The sequence below is a fragment of the Oryx dammah genome, unplaced genomic scaffold (genome assembly GCF_014754425.2).
Source record: "Oryx dammah isolate SB20612 unplaced genomic scaffold, SCBI_Odam_1.1 HiC_scaffold_17, whole genome shotgun sequence".
Lineage (NCBI taxonomy): Eukaryota > Metazoa > Chordata > Mammalia > Artiodactyla > Bovidae > Oryx > Oryx dammah.
The window spans coordinates 1,425,445-1,445,228 of NW_024070201.1; the positions used below are offsets into that span (position 1 = coordinate 1,425,445).

Here is a 19,784-nt window from a genome sequence, read left to right on the forward strand (position 1 = left end):
CCCCATGGAAAAGAAATACAAAAAAGCAAAATGGCTGTCTTGGGGAGGCCTTACAAATAGCTGTGCAAAGAAGAGAGGCGAAAAGCAAAGGAGAAAAGGAAAGATATAAGCATCTGAATGCAGAGTTCCAAAGAACAGCAAGAAGAGATAAGAAAGCCCTCTTCAGCGATCAATGCAAATAAATAGTGGAAAACAACAAAATGGGAAAGACTAGAGATCTCTTCAAGAAAATTAGAGATACCAAGGGAACATTTCATGCAAAGATGGGCTCGATAAAGGACAGAAATGGTATGGACCTAACAGAAGCAGAAAATATTAAGAAGAGGTGGCAAGAATACACAGAAGAACTGTACAAAAAAGATCTTCATGACCCAGATAATCATGATGATGTGATCACTAATCTAGAGCCAGACATCTTGGAATGTGAAGTCAAGTGGGCCTTAGAAAGCATCACTACGAACAAAGCTAGTGGAGGTGATGGAATTCCAGTTGAGTTGTTTCAAATCCTGAAAGATGATACTGTGAAAGTGCTGCACTCAATATGCCAGCAAATTTGGAAAACTCAGCAGTGGCCAAAGGACTGGAAAAGGTCAGTTTTCATTCCAGTTCCAAAGAAAGGCCATTCCAATGCCAAAGAATGCTCAAACTACCGCACAATGGTACTCATCTCACATACTAGGAAAGTAATGCTCAAAATTCTCCAAGCCAGGCTTCAGCAATACGTGAACTGTGCACTTCCTGATGTTCAAGCTGGTTTTAGAAAAGGCAGAGGAACCAGAGATCAAATTGCCAACATCCGCTGGATCATGGAAGAAGCAAGAGAGTTCCAGAAAAACACCTATTTCTGCTTTATTGACTATGCCAAAGCCTTTGACTGTGTGGATCACAATAAACTATGGAAAATCCTGAAAGAGATGGGAATACCAGACCACCTGACCTGCCTCTTGAGAAATCTGTATGCAGGTGAGGAAGCAACAGTTAGAACTGGACATGGAACAACAGACTGATTCCAAATAGGAAAAGGAGTACATCAAGGCTGTATATTGTCACCCTGCTTATTTAACTTATATGCAGAATACATCATGAGAAACGCTGGACTGGAAGAAACACAAGCTGGAATCAAGATTGCCGGGAGAAATATCAATAACCTCAGATATGCAGATGACACCACCCTTATGGCAGAAAGTGAAGAGGAACTAAAAAGCCTCTTGATGAAAGTGAAAGAGGAGAGTGAAAAAGTTGGCTTAAAGCTCAACATTCAGAAAACGAAGAAAATGGCATCTGGTCCCATCATTTCATGGGAAATAGATGGGGAAACAGTAGACACAGTGTCAGACTTTATTTTTTTTTTGGCTCCAGAATCACTGCAGATGGTGACTGCAGCCATGAAATTAAAAGACACTTATTCCTTGGAAGAAAAGTTGTGACCAACCTAGATAGTATATTCAAAAGCAGAGACTTTACTTTGCCGACTAAGGTCCGTCTAGTCAAGGCTATGGTTTATCCTGTGGTTATGTATGGATGTGAGAGTTTGACTGTGAAGAAGGCTGAGCGTTGAAGAATCGATGCTGTTGAACTGTGGTGTTGGAGAAGACTCTTGAGAGTCCCTTGGACTGCAGCGAGATCCAACCAGTCCATTCTGAAGGAGATCAACCCTGGGATTTCTTTGGAAGGAATGGTGTTAAAGCTGATGCTCCAGTACTTTGGCCATCTAATGTGAAGAGTTGACTCATTGGAAAAGACTCTGATGCTGGGAGGGATTGGTGGCAGGAGTAGAAGGGGACAACAGAGGATGAGATGGCTGGATGACATCATGGACTCAATGGACGTGAGTCTGAGTAAACTCCGGGAGATGGTGATGGACAGGGAGGCCTGGTGTGCTGCGATTCATGGAGTCGCAAAGAGTTGGACACAACTGAGCGTCTGAACTGAACTGAACTGACAACAGTAAGGTTCTAAGATATGGAGATCAGAGAGAAAACAATAGCAACCTGGATACAAAACTGTGACCTGGCTAGAATAAAACCGTAACTATTATGCACTCACATTTAGAGCCATTCCTTGAATATATTTTTTTTCCAGAGCTATTTCTCGTCATTACTGTGTATTTCAGCTTGTAAGTGGCCATTTTGGAATTTTCCTAAATTCAGCTTTATATCATTTGGTAATAACATCAAATCTGTAAGCACACAGAAAGTGAGGCATGCTGTCAGAATGAGAAACAATTCTACTTCCCAAAACCTGTAATCATCCAATTTGAAACTCTTTGCATACTGCCCATATATTAAAGCATATGTAGCAGGCACAGAAGTGAAAATGGAAATTTACTACAGGAATCCTCAGTTTATGATATGTCATGATCCTGTACCTAAATCTGCAGAAAGGGGCATCCATTTTTTATACCCTTAAAGATACTGTTTTTGAAAGTTTCCCTTTTTTCATCTCTACCTATTTGATTTATGTATTCTTTCATTTCCACAAAGTTCACTCCCACCTTCATTCTTAATATATCTCCCTCCTTACAGTTACTCAAAACACTGGTCACAAAATCATCTCTGCAGGTAACTTATTTTTCTAATACTTACTGCAAATTACATCATATTACTGCCTCCTGCACATGTGCACACACACACTCTTTAACACAGGCACATTATTTTATATTGCATCAGCTAGTCAGTAACTTTCTATGATGATGAAAATACTCCTTATTTGCTGTATAATAGAGTACACTGCAGTAACCATTAGCCACATGTATTAGTGTTCTCCAGAGACATAGAGCCAATTGGAGGGAAGATAGATTGATTTACTCTGTAGAGTTAGCTTGTATGCTTATGGAAGCTAAGTATTCCTAACATCAGAAAACTGGTCCTAGTAGTAAAACTAGCAGTAAAGTTGTAATCCAAGTTTTAGTCCAAAGGAAGGAAAAGTCTGATCCTCCAACTTAAAGACAGTCTGGCAGACAGAAAAAATTCTTTCTTACTGGACCTTTTGTTCTTTGCAGGCCTTTAATGGATTCAGTGAGTTCCACTCACATTAAGTAAAGCAACCTGCTTTCCTCAGTCTGCTGATTCAGATATTAGTCTCATCCAAAAACACCTTCACAGACGTACCCAGATAAAGTGTTTAGCCAAATATCTGGGTACCCCCATGGCCCAATCAAGTTGACACATAAAAGTAACCATTATATTACATATAACTACGGACTACTTAAAATATGGCTAGACCAAGGAACTAAACTTTTAATTTTTATTTAATTTTAAATAGTTTAAATTGGTATACATGGCTCATGCCTACTATTTTGGATAACACAGAGATGATTGTCTCAGTCTTAGAATGAAGCTTTGATTGATGCTGTAGGACAATTCAGATTACTTCTCCATCGTCTAGCTTTCACCTGGGCTTGAAACTCCTCTAGAACACAGCTACCATGTAAGAAGTCTAGCTACCCTGAGACTGCCATACTATGAGGAAGTATTGCTTTGGCCACCTCCTGCAAAGAGTTGACTCATTGGAAAAGACTGATGCTGGGAGGGATTGGGGGCAGGAGGACAAGGGGACGACAGAGGATGAGATGGCTGGATGGCATCACCGACTTGATGGACATGAGTTTGAGTGAACTCCAGGAGTTGGTGATGGACAGGGAGGCCTGGCGTGCTGCGATTCATGGGGTTGCAAAGAGTCTGACACTACTGAGTGTCTGAACTGAACTGATGGAGAGAGTGCATCAAGAAGGGGAGAGAGAGCTCTGTCTGTTCTAGTTGTCCATCCCATCTGAAGGAGATGTGAGTTAGGAAATCATACTGGACCTCTCACCCAGGTTAATCAGGCCTTCAGGTGAGCTGCCACCTGACTGACCATATGAAAGCCTGCAAATAAGAAGCTCCATCTAACCCTGCAGAACCGTGAGAGACTAAGTTGTCTTAAACCACTAAGTTTTGGGGTGATTTGCAAAGCAGTAAATTAACTAGAAAAGAAGTATGCTAAGGAATCAAGGTTTCCTATTTCTCTGACTCACCTAGATCGCAGTCTTACTGTCTTTCTCTTTCCTACTTTCTTGCTTTTTGTGGTATAAACTTTTATGCTCAAAACTAAATTTGCGATTTGGGAAAGTCAGTTAATCTGGCCTTCAATTATCTTGGATTTCTGACCTCACTTAAAAGGCTTTCCTACTTTGAAATAGGACAGCTTGAACCAATGTTGACTTTTCCTTCCTTGCTAAAGGCCATAACCAGTTAATTTAACACCCTTTTCTTTTTCAACCAGTTGTTTTTTAACAGTGTGATCCCAGAAGACACATACCAGTGCTTCAATATCAACATTTTAACATCTGGTTTGCTACCAGAAGGAAAAGGATGGGAGCGGAGAGGGGTGTGTTAGATAGATATTCAAATGATACCTGCTTATAAAAGTGATACCACTTATATGTAACAAGACTAGACATGTAGTCAGGTTCTATGTCAGTTTTTAATATAACTCGTAATTGTACTATTTAATGCAGTTATACAGCCTCAAACTTTATTCATAAATAACATTTTTATTTCAGTGAGCTCAATATTTATAAAAATTTAAAAGGAATTTACTGTTAAATGTCATTAAAACAAGTGTGTGGGACAAGATTTACCATTATGATTGTTTTTAGTGAGCATTTTTTTTGTGATTTACACTAAGGGCGAATTTTAGATCTGAAAATTCATTAAGATTCTGCTACATCAGTGATTTGTTTTTTTTTTTTCCTTCTAGTTCTAAGAACAGATAGAAGTGGCTATGGATAATTCATATAATTTCAATCAAAAAGGCTCATGTAATGGAATTCCATCTGAGAAGAAAAACAACTTCCTTGTGTCAGAAGACCATGGACAGAAAATCTTAAGTATACTACAGAATTTTCGAGAACAAAATATCTTTTATGATTTCAAAATAATCATGAAAGATGAAATAATCCCATGTCATCGTTGTGTGTTAGCAGCATGCAGTGACTTTTTCAGGTACTTTTACCTTGTCTGTCTATCCCTCAGATTTTATGATACCAGTAATTAAGTTATTTTTATGACTGTAACTCAGTTTTTCCCCTACAGAGCATGGAATAGTAATCTTTAATACTTAAAAAGAGATACTTAGAACCTAGATTAACTAATGATTTTTTAAATATGAAAATATAAGAATACCTTTTTTAAACCTTAAGTCTTCCCAGGCTAGGATTTCCCAAAGTTAAACATTAGTCCTTATTGTTCTGGAAAAAAAAGTTGTTTTGATGTGGGGTCAGTTTTGTTTGGGAGGTCCCCTGCACTGTATAATTTGGCAAAAGAGAAAAGGATAGAGTGAGCAGAAATGGAAGCAAAGCTCAAAGAAAATGAGGCATCTGAGAAAAAAATACATCTTGGATGTGGGTTGTATTCCAAAATACATCTTGGATATGGATTGTATTCCAAAAATACATCTTGGATATGGTTGTATTCCAAAAATACATCTTGGATATGGATTGTCCAGGGAAGAGAGGTACTCTAATGCGGAGAGTTTCTCTTCTCTTTAGCCTGGATCATTCTCAAGTGGGGAAAAGTAATTCCACAGCCATTTCTGGAGAGCCCTCAACTTGTTTTGATTCTAATTCTGAGTATAATTCAGTTCCCCAAGTAGATCTTCCTCCAAGGAATGCACTAGTCATAACACTGTTAGAATCCACTATGATGACAGTGGGTTTCTGATTCTTCGTGATTAAGGTCAGACACATTACCTTAGTATTGTGGTAACTGTATGAAGGTAATACCTCTGAGACCTATTTGTCAGACAAACTTCTCTTGCTGACATCCTGATCTTCAGGTCTCCTAGTCATACTTTGAGGTGAAGTCGCTCAGTCGTGTCCAACTCTTTGCGACCCCGTGGACTGTAGCCCACCAGGCTCCTCCGTCCATGGGATTCTCCAGGCAAGAGTACTAGAGTGGGTTGCCATTTCCTTCTCCAGGGGATCTTCCCGACCCAGAAATCGAACCCAGGTCTCCCGCATCGTAGGCAGACGCTGTAACCTCTGAGCCATAGACGGACCTTAGTCATACTTTAATAAACTTAAATCCTAATTGCAGTATTTTGCATTAAGTTCAGTTTTAGAAGTAATTCTAAGTAAGCAGAGTTTAAATCTCTAACAAACTTGAAAAAAAAGAGCAAGATATAAGATATAAAAACATCTAGATACAAGTTAACTTATACTGGTTTTAATCCTTAATTTAACTCTTGTTTTACTACCAACATATAATTAAACCATACCCTTATTACTCAAGATTAAATCTTATAGGTTGTACTTCATTCAGCAAGTTTATTGATATCTAGTACTCACTAAACACCTTTTTTTTTTTTTGACTCCTATGTGGCATGCAGTATCTTCATTCCCTGATGAGGGATCAAACCATGCCCCATGCATTGGAAGCGTAGAGTCTTATCCACTCGACCACCAGTGGAAGTCACTAAACACCAGTTTCTCTAGGGTTTCCTGCTTTGAATTTGAGAGCACTGGCTCAGTGCTACATCACAATTTACTGAGGGCAAGGGGAACTACACCTTTTACTAGCTTTTTGCCTAACTAGACTATATGTCTTCATGTATTCTTTTCATTTCTTCTCTCAGGTAACCTAAGTTGTTATTCTTCAGCCTCCACTGGGGCCTTAACTGGCCTTATGCGCTCCCATTTTCAGATTCCACTAGTTTCTTTCCACCTCCCTTTGAATTCAGTTTTTCTTCCAAGGAACTCTTTTGTTCCTTTATCCTTCATATCACCTCTTCACTAGAGGAAGCAGTATAGTATAACAGGTAAGTATTTGGCCTCTTTATGCAGATGCCGTAAATCTAAATTCCAGCTCCACCACTTATTAGACTAAACTTTATGCTTCAGTTTCTCTTTATGCTTCAGTTTCTTTATTTGTAAAAAATTAGGATGAGACAAACAGGACCTAGCTCATAAAGTCATTAATGAGAGTTGAATGAAATAACATATATGAAATGATTAGGTCAGTCTTCCCTGGTGTCTTGGTGGTAAAGAATCCACCTGCCAGTGCAAGAGTGGCAGGTTCAATCTCTCAGTTAGGAAGATCCCGTGGAAAAGGAAATGGCAACCCACTCTAGTATTCCTGCCTGGGAAATCCCATGGACAGAGGAACCTTGTGGGCTATGGTCCATGGGGTTGCAATGAGTCAGACACTAGAGACTAAATAACAACAATTGATTAGTGTCCACTGCTTTCAATTATTATTGTTGAATTAAATTGTTATTAAGCTGAATTTAGTATTATTTATTAATATTATCATTAGCTGAATATTTTTTAGCTGAAATTATTTCCAAATCAAGCCAAAAAATGGAAATAATTTGGTATGAACATGCAGTCTTATTTCCTTATAAAGTTTTCATGTTAACAAAACAAGAAATTCATGTGAGCATTTGAATTGGCAGTCCTCTACTCTTTATGTTGGAATTATGCCTACTGCTTAGCTTTTTAGGGATCTGTTTTCAATTTTTAAACATTACTGTTAAAACAGTGTTTTTAAAAATTTGTACCTGTTCTGGGGTAAAACAAATGACAATTTTATAATGACCTGAATCTTTTATGATATATAATATTTTACTAAATGAGTATATAGTTCACTTAAAAATGTGTACAAATGTAGTTAGAAGGTCTATATAATTTACACTCTTGTAGATAAGGCCACTAATTCATAATTTTGTGTTATGATCAAACTCACTGGAGTATTGGGCTATAAACTTACAGGAATATTGGGGTATATAAAATTTAAAATAGCAGAAAAGTACACAGTGCATGGTAAATGCCCTTTATAATGTTTTTGGAAAATGAAAATTATGATTGAAATGTAAAGTCCCTGGAGACAAGATTCAAAAGGAAGCACACTATTGTATAACCAGTTATGATAACATAGTAAATTTGAGATGGAAGTTAACTGAATACTTTAAAGATGAATAGGATGAAGTATAGAAATATGATATTACATGTCTTCTCAGAGACAATGTGGAAGCTGATGGTAAATTAGAAATGCATATGATTTTAGAAAACTTTTTTTCCTTAAAATGATAGTAACAGCTAATGAGCTCAGTTGCAATGCAACCCCATGGGCTGTAGCTCGCCAGGCTTCTCTGTCCATGGAGTTTTTCAGGCCAGAATACTAGACTGGGTTGCCATTTCCTACTCCGAAAACAGCTAATGTTTTGCATCAGTTAACTTAGTTGTTCCTCTCATAACTTGGTGGCATAGGTACTACTAGTATCCTCATTTTCAGAAGAATTTGAAGTATGATTAAGTTGTTAGCTCCCCAAGGTCTCTCAGTTAAGGCAGCCCTGTCCTAGAGGCCATGCTCTTACTATTACCTTAAACTGACTGTCATTTCAGTTCAGTGCAGTTGTTCAGTTGTGTCTGACTCTTTGTGACCCCATGAATCACAGCACGCCAGGCCTCCCTGTCCATCACCAACTCCCGGAGTTCACTCAGACTTGGGTCCATTGAGTCAGTGATGCCATCCAGCCATCTCATCCTCTGTCGTCCCCTTCTCCTGAACTGACTGTAGATATCTTAATAATCTAATATGATTATCACCACAGGTTAGTGTTTCTAAGTTGATCACATTTTTGAAATATCCTGCACAATGTGGAACATGTATAAATTTTTGTAACCATGTTTATTTGTTATTATATTAAGAAGTATTGAATATCCCTATTAGAAAGGGGCTTTATCATCCTTTTCCTAAGGAGTGGTCTGTATTTGGAAGCCTCCTCATATTTTTCAGGTGGACTCTAGTGTTTCTTTAGTAGCTTTAGTTACTCTCTAGATAGACTTTAATAATGAAATTTAGTTTTCCCCCAGTACTACTTGGGGGCTTCCCTCATAGCTCAGATGGTAAAGAATCCACCTACAATGCTGGAGATGTGGGTTTGAAACCTGGGTTGGGAAGATAGTGTGGAGGAATAAATGGCAACCCACCCCAGTATTCTTAACTGGGAAATCCTATGGACAGAGGAGCCTGGTGGGCTACAGTCCATGCAGTTGAAAAGAGTGTAACGTGCTAACCAACTAAGCATGCCTGCAGAGTACTTGGGCACTGCTCACAAAGGTATCCTGGACAATACTGGTACAAAAACAAACCAGTGTTAAACCAGGCCCAAAGTCAGATGATCTTTAGTCTTAATGAATGTTCAACTGGCAATCTTTGTTCTTTGTTGTAGCCCTTTCCTCTTTAACCTTAATTTTTATTTGCAGTTCTACTGAAAACCATCTTAATGGGTTTATTTGAAGTGTAAACATTAGTATCTCTGGATATAAAGTTAGTTAAGGATGGATGGCAATATTGTTCTTACCAAAGCCAGTCGTGAAATATTCTTAGTCTCCTGCCTAAACATTTCCAAATAATTTATATTTTTGCTTAAAATGAGCCAAAAATGTTCCCAGTTTCTTAGAGTGGTATCAACATTACCAGGTGGGGATAATGTATATGTAAGTTTATCCTGTATTCTAAGTTATTTTAGTTATCACCTGCAGAGTTGATACTAAATTAATCCATAGGTAAATAAATTCAGCCATTAGATTTTACCCCAATTTTATGAATAATATATAAGAACATCAAATCAGATACAAAATTTGAATCTTTTTATAGTCTTTGGATTCATTGCTATGGCTTAGCTGTAACCTATATATTTTTCAGTGTGGTTTTGTGTAATATATGTATTTTACAGATAAATAATATGGTCTCTATTATAGATATTAATTTATTAGGATGCTTTAAAAATGTATTTTGTAAATTTATTTTATATCAACCTAAGAGTGAAGGAAACCTTTAAGGTCATATTGAAAATTGTCTTGGAATAAAATATTCCTGTTTATTTGTTCTTCTGTGTTCTTCATTTTTGCAGGGCTATGTTTGAAGTAAACATGAAAGAAAGAGATGGTGGAAGTGTTACCATTACTAATTTGTCCTCCAAAGCAGTAAAAGCATTTCTTGATTATGCCTATACTGGAAAAACAAAGATAACAGATGATAATGTGGAAATGTTCTTCCAGTTGTCATCATTTCTTCAAGTTTCCTTCCTATCCAAAGCTTGCAGTGACTTTTTAATAAAAAGTATTAATCTTGTCAATTGTTTACAGTTATTATCTATATCAGATAGCTATGGCTCTGCCCGTTTGTTTGACCACGCTTTATACTTTGTACAACATCACTTTTCTTTATTATTTAAATCCAGTGATTTCTTAGAGATGAATTTTGGAGTACTGCAAAAGTGTTTGGAATCAGATGAATTAAATGTTCCTGAAGAAGAAACTGTACTGAAAGTTGTCCTTAGTTGGACTAAACATAACTTAGAATCAAGGCAAAAACATCTGCCTTATTTGATTAAAAAAGTAAGATTATGTCAGTTATCTGAGGAGACACTTCAAGATTGTCTACTCAATGAAGAGTGTTTACTCAAAAGCACAAACTGTTTTGATATAATCATGGATGCAATTAAGTGTGTGCAAGGTTCTGGTGGACTTTTCCCTGATGCTCGACCATCCACAACTGAAAAATACATATTTGTTCACAAAACTGAGGAAAATGGAGAAGCTCAATATACGTTTTGCTATAATATTAAAAGCGACTCATGGAAGATACTGCCACAGTCACACCTGATTGATTTGCCAGGATCTAGTCTGTCTAGTTATGGGGAGAAAATATTCTTGACAGGTGGTTGCAAAGGGCCATGTTGTAGAACAGTTCGGCTTCATATTGCAGAATCATATCATGATGCCACTGATCAAACCTGGTGCTACTGTCCAGTCAAAAATGATTTTTTCCTGGTATCAACTATGAAAACACCAAGAACCATGCATACATCAGTTATGGCTCTCAATAAATTATTTGTCATAGGTGGAAAAACTAGAGGATCTCAGGACATTAAAAGTCTCTTAGATGTTGAATCTTACAATCCTCTTTCCAAAGAATGGGTGTCTGTTAGCCCATTACCCAGGGGCATATACTATCCTGAAGCAAGTGCATGCCAAAATGTAATTTATGTTCTTGGATCAGAGGTAGAAATTACAGATGCTTTTAACCCATCACTTGATTGCTTTTTCAACTACAATGCTACAACTGATCAGTGGTCTGAACTAGTAGCAGAGTTCGGGCAGTTTTTTCATGCAACACTAATTAAAGCTGTCCCAGTAAACTGTACACTCTATATATGTGACCTTTCCACTTATAAGGTTTATAGTTTTTGTCCAGATACTTGTGTTTGGAAGGGTGAAGGATCTTTTGAATGTGCAGGCTTCAATGCAGGTGCAGTTGGAATTGAAGATAAAATTTATATATTAGGTGGTGATTATGCACCAGATGAAATCACAGATGAAGTTCAAGTCTACCACAGCAGCAGGTCTGAGTGGGAAGAAGTTTCACCAATGCCAAGAGCCTTAACTGAATTTTACTGCCAGGTGATTCAGTTTAATAAATACAGAGACCCATGGTTTTCTAATCATTTCTAAAAGTAGTGTATGATTAGACATTCTAAAGCAACTGCAGTTTTAGAAGCCTGCAGTAAATTAATTAACTAATTATTGGTAAAAAGGTCTTTATAGCTTAGTGAGATAAAATAGACCTTCTATAAGAGAATTACTATGAATGTATACCATATTAGAAAAATACTATGAATGTATACTCTATATGAATTAGCAGTTCCCAGAAACTTAAGATACACAATACATTTTACCAAAAACTGTATTTAATCTTGGAGAATAGGATATTAGTATTTTCCTATGTAAGTAAAACTCAGGCTTTGATGCTTTGATTCTTAAAGTACTTTATCCATGACAGAAAAGCAAATCATACTTCACAGAACTGTACAGTGTAAATGGGAGAAGTCTCTTTAGGTAGTAAAAATGACTTATTTATACTATATTATATGAAGTGTAAAATATATCAGAGGAGAGAATCCTATCTTGTTACTACAGGTATAAGAGTAGTTGAATTCCTATTTTTTCTGATCATTGGTTAGCTATTTTTAAGCCCTTTCTTTTCTTTCACTATTTTTCAGTCAGAAAATTTTCTGAAATGAAGTGTATTTCCCCAGCCTTCTAAAACTACACTAAACATGTTTTAGTTTTTTGATTGAACTCTTCATTAAGAGCATAGTGTACTCTAGTGCTGTTGGTAGTTACTGAAATGTCTTAAAATTTGCTTATTAGTTTTCAGTGTTAGTTGGTCTCAGTTTTTAGAGGTATTTTTATTTTCTGGCTCAAGCTCAGTAAATTAACTTCCTTGATTTATTTAATCAGTTCAAGTTATATTTTGATTTTATCTTGACATGTAATCCTTTTAGTGACATTCTTGGATTCTGGGATGGTAGTCCTAAAATACTTTTCCATATCATTGCCAGATTCCAATGTAAGCGAGGATATAGAAAATCTGACTCTAGATAAGTGGACCACTATTGTTGGCATTTCTTGAACTTTTGCTTGTCCAAATTTGAGTTGCAGTAAGAAATTTCAACATCTCAGTACTGTGTCAGTTTTTTGTGATGTTGTATACCAGCTGTAAAGTGCTGTGTATGTTTTCTTCTTCAGCATATTCATTGTGAATTTACTAAATTTAAAAATGTGACTGGGCTTTTGGTATTGATAGTATATATGTGAAACTTGCAACTTATTCGATGTTTAATCATCTCTAACCCAAACAATAAAAGAGAATCATCCTTGTTCTCAGTTAAGATGATTCTGCCTTGTAAGAGGATATGTTTCTTTAATCAATTTTAAATACAGGTATTTTAGGTTTTAGGACCTGATTTATATCTCAGGTAATCTGTAGATTGTATTTCTCTGGAATCAAGCGAAGTTTCCCACACACTGTAGTAAATGTTAATCTGTTGTAAATATTCTTTAGAAGTAGAAATATACCTAAATGAAGGTCCTTTTATTTTACCATATAAATTTATGTAATCATAAGTTTCAAATATATTTTTCAAAATGGAACTGAATGCTAGACTAAATTATGCAATTTCAAAATCAGGGATTGTCTGTAATCAGACGATAGTTGCATAAAAATTCTTCTGTAGAATTGGTGGCTTCCTCCATACCTACCTTTATTGGCTCTGCCCTTTCTCTCTCTCTCTCTCTCTCTCTCTCTCTCTCTCTCTCTCTCTCTCTGTGGGTGTGTGTATGTGTGTTGTGTGCGTAGGAAAAAAAATTCAGTGGAGGCTTTCTCTGAGTGTTACGTGGCACTTTGAAAACAAGTTATTTAAGAAACACACACAGTGGGTGATTAAATTGTTAAACATTTATAAACAAATATTTCCAGAAAGGAGAAACTAAAGCAAAATAGAATCCCTTCCTGATCTTGTTTCATTATTATATCTTGATTTCTACCATTCTTCTCACTGGCCATTGATTTTTAAAATTTTATTTTTACTTGGAGGATAATTATGATGTGATGGTTTCTGCCATAACATCAACATGAGTCAGCTATAGGCATATATATGTCCCCTTCCTCTGGAGCCTTCCTCCTACCTCCCTCCATACCCCATCCCTCTGGGTTGTCACAGAGCAATCACGGCCATTGATTCCTGATGTTACTAGAAGTATCCTTGTTACCAAGCCATAAGTAACTCCCTCTGCATTTGATTTTAAACACTTTTCAATGCACAAGGCTTTCTGCCTTAGTTTCCACAATTGCTGCAGGAAACTTGATTGTTTTTCACTTACTGTCATCTCTTTACATCTGTACCTGAGTGTTCTTCATCAGTTACAACTGAAAAAAGTCTAGTCATAAAACCTCAAACTCTTCCTTTACTTACTGTTCTTTCTCCTTGGCATTATAGCAATCTGTGCTGGGCTTGGCTCTCTTAGCAGTTAATCTTGTACTCTCCAATTTTGCATCATCTGGTAAAGGGAACACTTTCATTTGATCTACTACATGGTTATTGAAAAATGGTTCTGGGTGTTCAAAATCCTCAAGGAACCCAGGCACATGTACACATGGTCAGTGACTTAACTGGTATTCTGATCTTGGCAATCACTTTGGCTTCACCAAGAACCACATATATTATTTCTGGCCTGGCTCTCTATTCTTGATCTCTTGCAAGTCTCAGTGATCTTTCAAGTCTATTCTGCTACCCAGGAGGAGCCATTTTTACTGTCTAAGATTAGAAAACAATATCCATTTATGACTTTTTCCCTTAGTCTTTTTTTTTTTTCTTTAAAGTTTCCTTTCCTTTCATTATCATCCTTCAGTCAGTGCTGCATTGTAAGAGAAAATAATTAAGCTCATTATCCAGATTGCTTTCATTCTTTTAGCAAAATTCTAAGTAACATTTCCAAATTGTTTGTTATTTGTCCTGGTAAATGGATTGTGCATGCAAAAAAAATTGCAGTATTATAGTATCCTAGTGTCCGCTAAAATTGAAAGTAGTTATGTGTCACTGTTAAACATAAAAAAGATTAAATTCAACATTTATATGATATCAAAGTTAATGAACATTTTTAGAACTATCTTCAAACTTGGTTTATAATGTAGAGCACCTGTTCATCTATTGCCTGTGAAACAAAAGCAGTATGAAGAATATTTGCATAATCAAATTAACTGCATTCATATAATACTCAATTTTGATTGGGGAGGGGAAAATGTCTATCACAACAGTATCCATTATATGTTACTCTTGAAAGCTAAAATATTATTTGAGAGCAACCACATCCTGCAACATGATTCCATTTTCCCCAGATACCAAGAAGAGCAGTTATGTGTTCAGGGTACCTAAATGAAGGCATCTGTCTTGAAAATCAGAGTCAAATATAGAGGGAGACATCTGTTTACCTTTTGAGATTTGGAAGCAATAAATGTAATGGTTAAATATATTGTTGAATATATTTTGGATCACCACTCTCAGTTTAATTGGATCCAATGTTTGGAAACCCGTATATTTAGAACTGAATGTGTAAGAACAAAAAATGCCTTCCAATGGGTAACTCTTGAGGACAACTGCAAAATGAAGGCAAAAGTTTAAAAGGAAGCCAATTTCTGTTCAGCAAAACAGAATTCACTCCACTTTATAAAGTCATATTTGGAATAAGACTAAATAGCAAAAATGGCATGTGGTAGAAAACTAGGCCAAATAAATTCCTACACAGGAGTACACAACCAAAGATTTATATATTTTATTTGCACATTTTGATCTTAATATTTTTCTGCCTTTTGACTAATTGCTTCCTCCAATTTGTTTAGCATTTAGGCATTCTGAGTAACTTGATTTTAATTTCTGTATACTCAAGATTTTGATAAGATGTGAGTCATAAAATTACATCATTTTAGGAGCATTCTTGTTGAAGGAAATTTGTTCTTTCTTTAAAAATCACTTCGGAAAAACTCTGTAAAGGTTGCTGACATTTATAGTGAGCTGCTAATAGGGATTTCTCCTTCTGTTTACCATAAATGCACATTTGTTTTACAGTGAATAGAAACTGAAAGACCATTACCTAAAATTTTGTCCTGAATTATTTCACTGCAAATGTGGCTATATAGCTATATGTAGTGAATTTAGTTAAAGATTATGTGCTTTTAAAGATACCTTTAATTAAAAATCTGTTTATAAATTATATTTGATTACACTAAGATGCTTAATCAAATTTAATTTAGGGGTTTTAATCAGTACAATATTACAATAGGGATTTTAATCAGCATGGTATTACACAGTGATCAAGATAACTTTTCTAAATCATAGATTCATATTCAAACTTGAACGTAAAATCTAATACAGCTTCCAGCCTTGTATAGAAAACCCCTCTAAATTCTAAAATACTTTTGACAGATGATTTTCTTTTCAAATTCTATTTCAGGGTAAAGAGCTCACTACCTCCATTTTTAAACAGTTCTATTAGAAAGTTCTTCCTAAGGTTGAAAGCAACTCTGCCTCCCTGTAGTAACTTTCAGTCCTTGATCTTAGGTTGCTGTCTCCATAAGTATTGGAAATAGCATGTCTTCCATTCCTCTAAAATCAAGTCTTCACTTTCCTTCTTGTTCAAATGCTTAACACTTTAAAACTTTCCACAGTGGCCAAGGTTACATACCTTCTACATGTACATTTGCCTCAGAAAAATCCATCCTAGCTCTGTTGCTTTTTTGGTGTGTTGAGCATGATGAGCATTGCATAATCTAATAAAGCAAGCACTTCATTCCTTTAATCAGCTCTTATAAATCCAGTGCGAGCTAGATCCTTGCTCTCTCTCCTATCAACTGTTGACGAAATAACAAACATATTTTCTGGGAGAGGAATTCAGAAGCCAGATTTTAATGTCTTTTGATCATTTGACATTAGATATGGTTTTCAGAATTTTAATAATACTTCTAAAAGAGACTAAAGCTTATACAAAAAATAGAAACCAAAGCAGTCACTAACTAGGTCAACAAATTATGCTATTGGTTCCAAGGGTAACAAGGTTGCTGGAATTACTTAAGAGTACAATTCTCTTGAGTATCATTGTAGTGTAAATACTTCTTTACATATCTGTCTTATTTAATTGGAAACTCTTGGGAGTAGGGGTATTATCATTTCTGGACCTAGCAATTAGCACAGTGCTTGCATATTAATAAGGCATCTAATAAGCTAACATTCTATCAAGGCAATATATGAAGCAAAATGTATTATATTTTTTTCTGAATGGGTTAGACTTAACTGCATATTTTGCAATTTTTGTGTACAAAAAATTGATTTACATTAGGATTTTACATTTAAGAATGCTACACATTGTACTTCAGTTATCAATGTATGTGTTAATTCTTTTTGTAATATTTGATATCCTTATATTAAAAGTCTGGGCTAGCTAATTTACACAACTTTTTGTTAGTATATGTTGTATATCTTTGTTAGTATATGGAAAAATTAATAATGAAGTACTTTTTATTTGAGAATGAAATTGCATTACATAGTACATTGCCCACATTTGGAGAACATGTATAGTTGGTTGTATAGTTGTGTTGTATATGTATATTTGGTACTTGAAAGTGAAATTATACTTTCAAAGTAATTCATTGAATTTTTTTAGTGCTTAAGGATAATTTGTTCTCCTTGAATTTTAATTATAAGATTTAATTCTGTGTTTCTTTTCAAATACAGTAATAGATAAGACGACTGAAAGTATTGTTAGTAGACATACAACCCCCATTTCCCCTACAAGAACATAATAGCTTTAGTGACCTTTTTTCCCACAGGGGAGACTGTGCACAAAGCTACTTAACTTTGCATACATAAGTGATTTATTTCATTTTCTTTTAGTAGAATATGGGCACTTACTATATGCTATGAGAAATAAAATCATTTTTTTCAGGTCCATGTTAACCATATTAATATGTAGTAAACATTTCAATTATATAAAATAATTATTAATGTATTAAAATGTATCTCAGAAAAGAATATATATTGTTTGTATTTATTGTTAATAGAAATAAAAAAGGTAGAAAAAGGTGAATGCTAAAGCTCTCATTTTCTTACCACCCCCTTCCCCAGATGCCCTGAGTGGCTCTGATGAATCTCAGAATTCCTGAGAGAGTGGTGGTGGAGGTGGGGTTACTGTTAGAACTGGCTCTGTAACTGTGGACAGAGCAGCATAGACTTCAAGGTGGACATGTTGGGCTGAGTGAATAAAATGCAGCTAGGTTTGAAATGAATTATAGATGGCGAGAGACCTTGAGGCTCTGCATGTAAGAAAGAAGAGACCAAATGTGCATGAGCCACACATGAAAGCAGTAGAAGCTAGCTGAATGTCCAAGGTCAGGCACTATCCAACTCTACTTCAACGGACATCAGCAACACAAGAATCAGCTAGATGCCAGGGTATAAGCCTCCTTCCTACCTAATTGTACAGGTGAACTACTGAAGAGGTCCAGAGTCTGAGAGACTAAATCATACCATAACATTATTTAAAGATGTTTACATTGGACAGATGCTGTCTTAATTCCAGTTCAATTTTTCCTCTTTCTGGATAGGGCCATTTGCCATCACATTTCTGGTTTTCTTATGTGATCAGTTGTGATTTACTAAACAACCTTGACTTCCAAACCCTCTTCTAGAATACTGCTCAGGTTGAAACAGTTGTTCTATGGAAACCTAGCCCTTAAAAAATCAACTGTTCTATCCCACCTGCTTGCATAATGCTAGTTGCTTTCTCTTCATTTCTTAGGCTCTGTTATCAAATCCTTGGTCCAACTTTACTGCTCCAGACTTCTTCCCTTATTACCTCCAATTCTCCATGTGCTTCCAGCTTCTGTAGTTTACTTGGCCAGCAAATGATGACTCACCTCCTTCTCTTTAATCCCCATAGTTAATTTAAATGTAAGGATATTGGGGGAAATTTGCCTGTTACCAGGTTATTGGGGATGCTACCCCAAAACCAGAGGTCTCTCTTGGTCAGCATTTTAATACTTGCAAGTTTTCCTCTTAAGTCATTAAATAGAATGGTTCATAATCTCAGACTGATGCACTGGCATTTAAAGATCTTTCCCTAAATTCTCAACTGCCTGAATTTATCCTACTCACTGCAAAACAAAAGTCCCTCAAAGACAAAATTTAATCTCTATACTCAAAATAAATTGCAGTTTTAATTAATGTTTACTAGGTAGATTGGTTTAGTGCCACATTGTCTAAAAATTCAATATTTTATAGTTCCAAAAATCTCAAAGCACTTTATAAATATTACTTTGAAACTCCATACTAATAGTGAAGAGTAATTACATTTTAGGATTACTTTTTTCTCTGAAAAATGTACATCAATTAAAATCTGTATATTGGCCAAATAGCTAGTTTTTGACAAAACATATTTGCAACTTATATTGTAACTGAATAAGAGCCTGTAACACAATATTAAGTCTAAATATGTTTTGCAATTTATCTACTAATTACTTTTATAAAACCTATGTTTCCAAGGTAAAGTTTCCTCGGACTTATTAAATTTTGCAATTTTGAAGACTTCTATGAAACCTAATGAAACTAAACCTAAAAGGGCAAACTTAATATTCATGAAAAACTTAAGAAATATTTAGGACCATCTTAAAATATTTAACATATCATCATAGTATTTATAGAATTAGATTTCACAGCACCTGATAAATATTTTTGCATTTCTTCCAAATTCAGGGCTTGTTTAACCTGATTCTGTTCTAGTAGTAATTAGAGAGTCTTTCCATGGGAAATTAATTATCCTTACCTAACTTTGAGTAAAATACATGGTGCAAAGTTAGTTTAACATTTTTCAATCAAGAAAAGCCTTTGTCTAGCCTTTTCATTTAAAAATCCAACTAGCCTAATTTTTTCCTATTAGAGATTAACCACCTTTTATGTTATGAAACATTAATTGAAATTTGAAAAAAACTTCAAATATTAAAAACTTTAAAAAAAAACTTGCAACAAATGAGTAATTTTTTTGTTTCCTTTACAAATAGTGTTCACCTTGTGATCTATTCCTGGAGTGAAATATACCACAATATTCTTCCATTTAAATACAATTCACATTTCACTTATAAGCACAAATTAATGAATACTTGTTTCTAGCAATTTTCACAAAGAGAATTATTCTAGTATAAAGCATCTAAATTTCTTTCCTTGATAAATGAAATATTAAGCTCTAACCAATAATTTTTGTTATGGGATGTCTACTCAGGAGTATATGTGTCAGGCAGTGTTCCTTAAAGTTTCCTCCAAAAAAAAAAGGTGATTTGGGAGTCCCATTAAAAATACTGAATCCAGGGGGAGGTGCCGCCAGGCTAGCAGGAAACATCCAACCCCCTGTG

The 19,784-nt window shown here is 35.5% G+C and overlaps 1 protein-coding gene across 2 annotated transcripts in view; it reads left to right on the plus strand.

Moving 5' to 3' along the window:
- The window catches only part of KBTBD3 (kelch repeat and BTB domain containing 3), a 70,295-nt gene extending 50,603 nt beyond the window's left edge, over positions 1-19,692 (plus strand). The window contains exons 1-3 of one of the 2 annotated variants that reach the window (XM_040257818.1): positions 3,704-3,834; positions 4,741-4,985; positions 9,898-19,692. In XM_040257818.1, the coding sequence (XP_040113752.1) occupies positions 4,765-4,985; positions 9,898-11,500 (1,824 nt within the window). In that variant the 5' untranslated portion in view covers positions 3,704-3,834; positions 4,741-4,764 and the 3' untranslated portion in view covers positions 11,501-19,692. Of the gene's footprint in view, positions 1-3,703; positions 3,835-4,740; positions 4,986-9,897 lie in introns of those variants that run through there. The other variant, XM_040257817.1, reaches the window with a different exon arrangement.
- Positions 19,693-19,784: the final 92 nt, after the last annotated feature.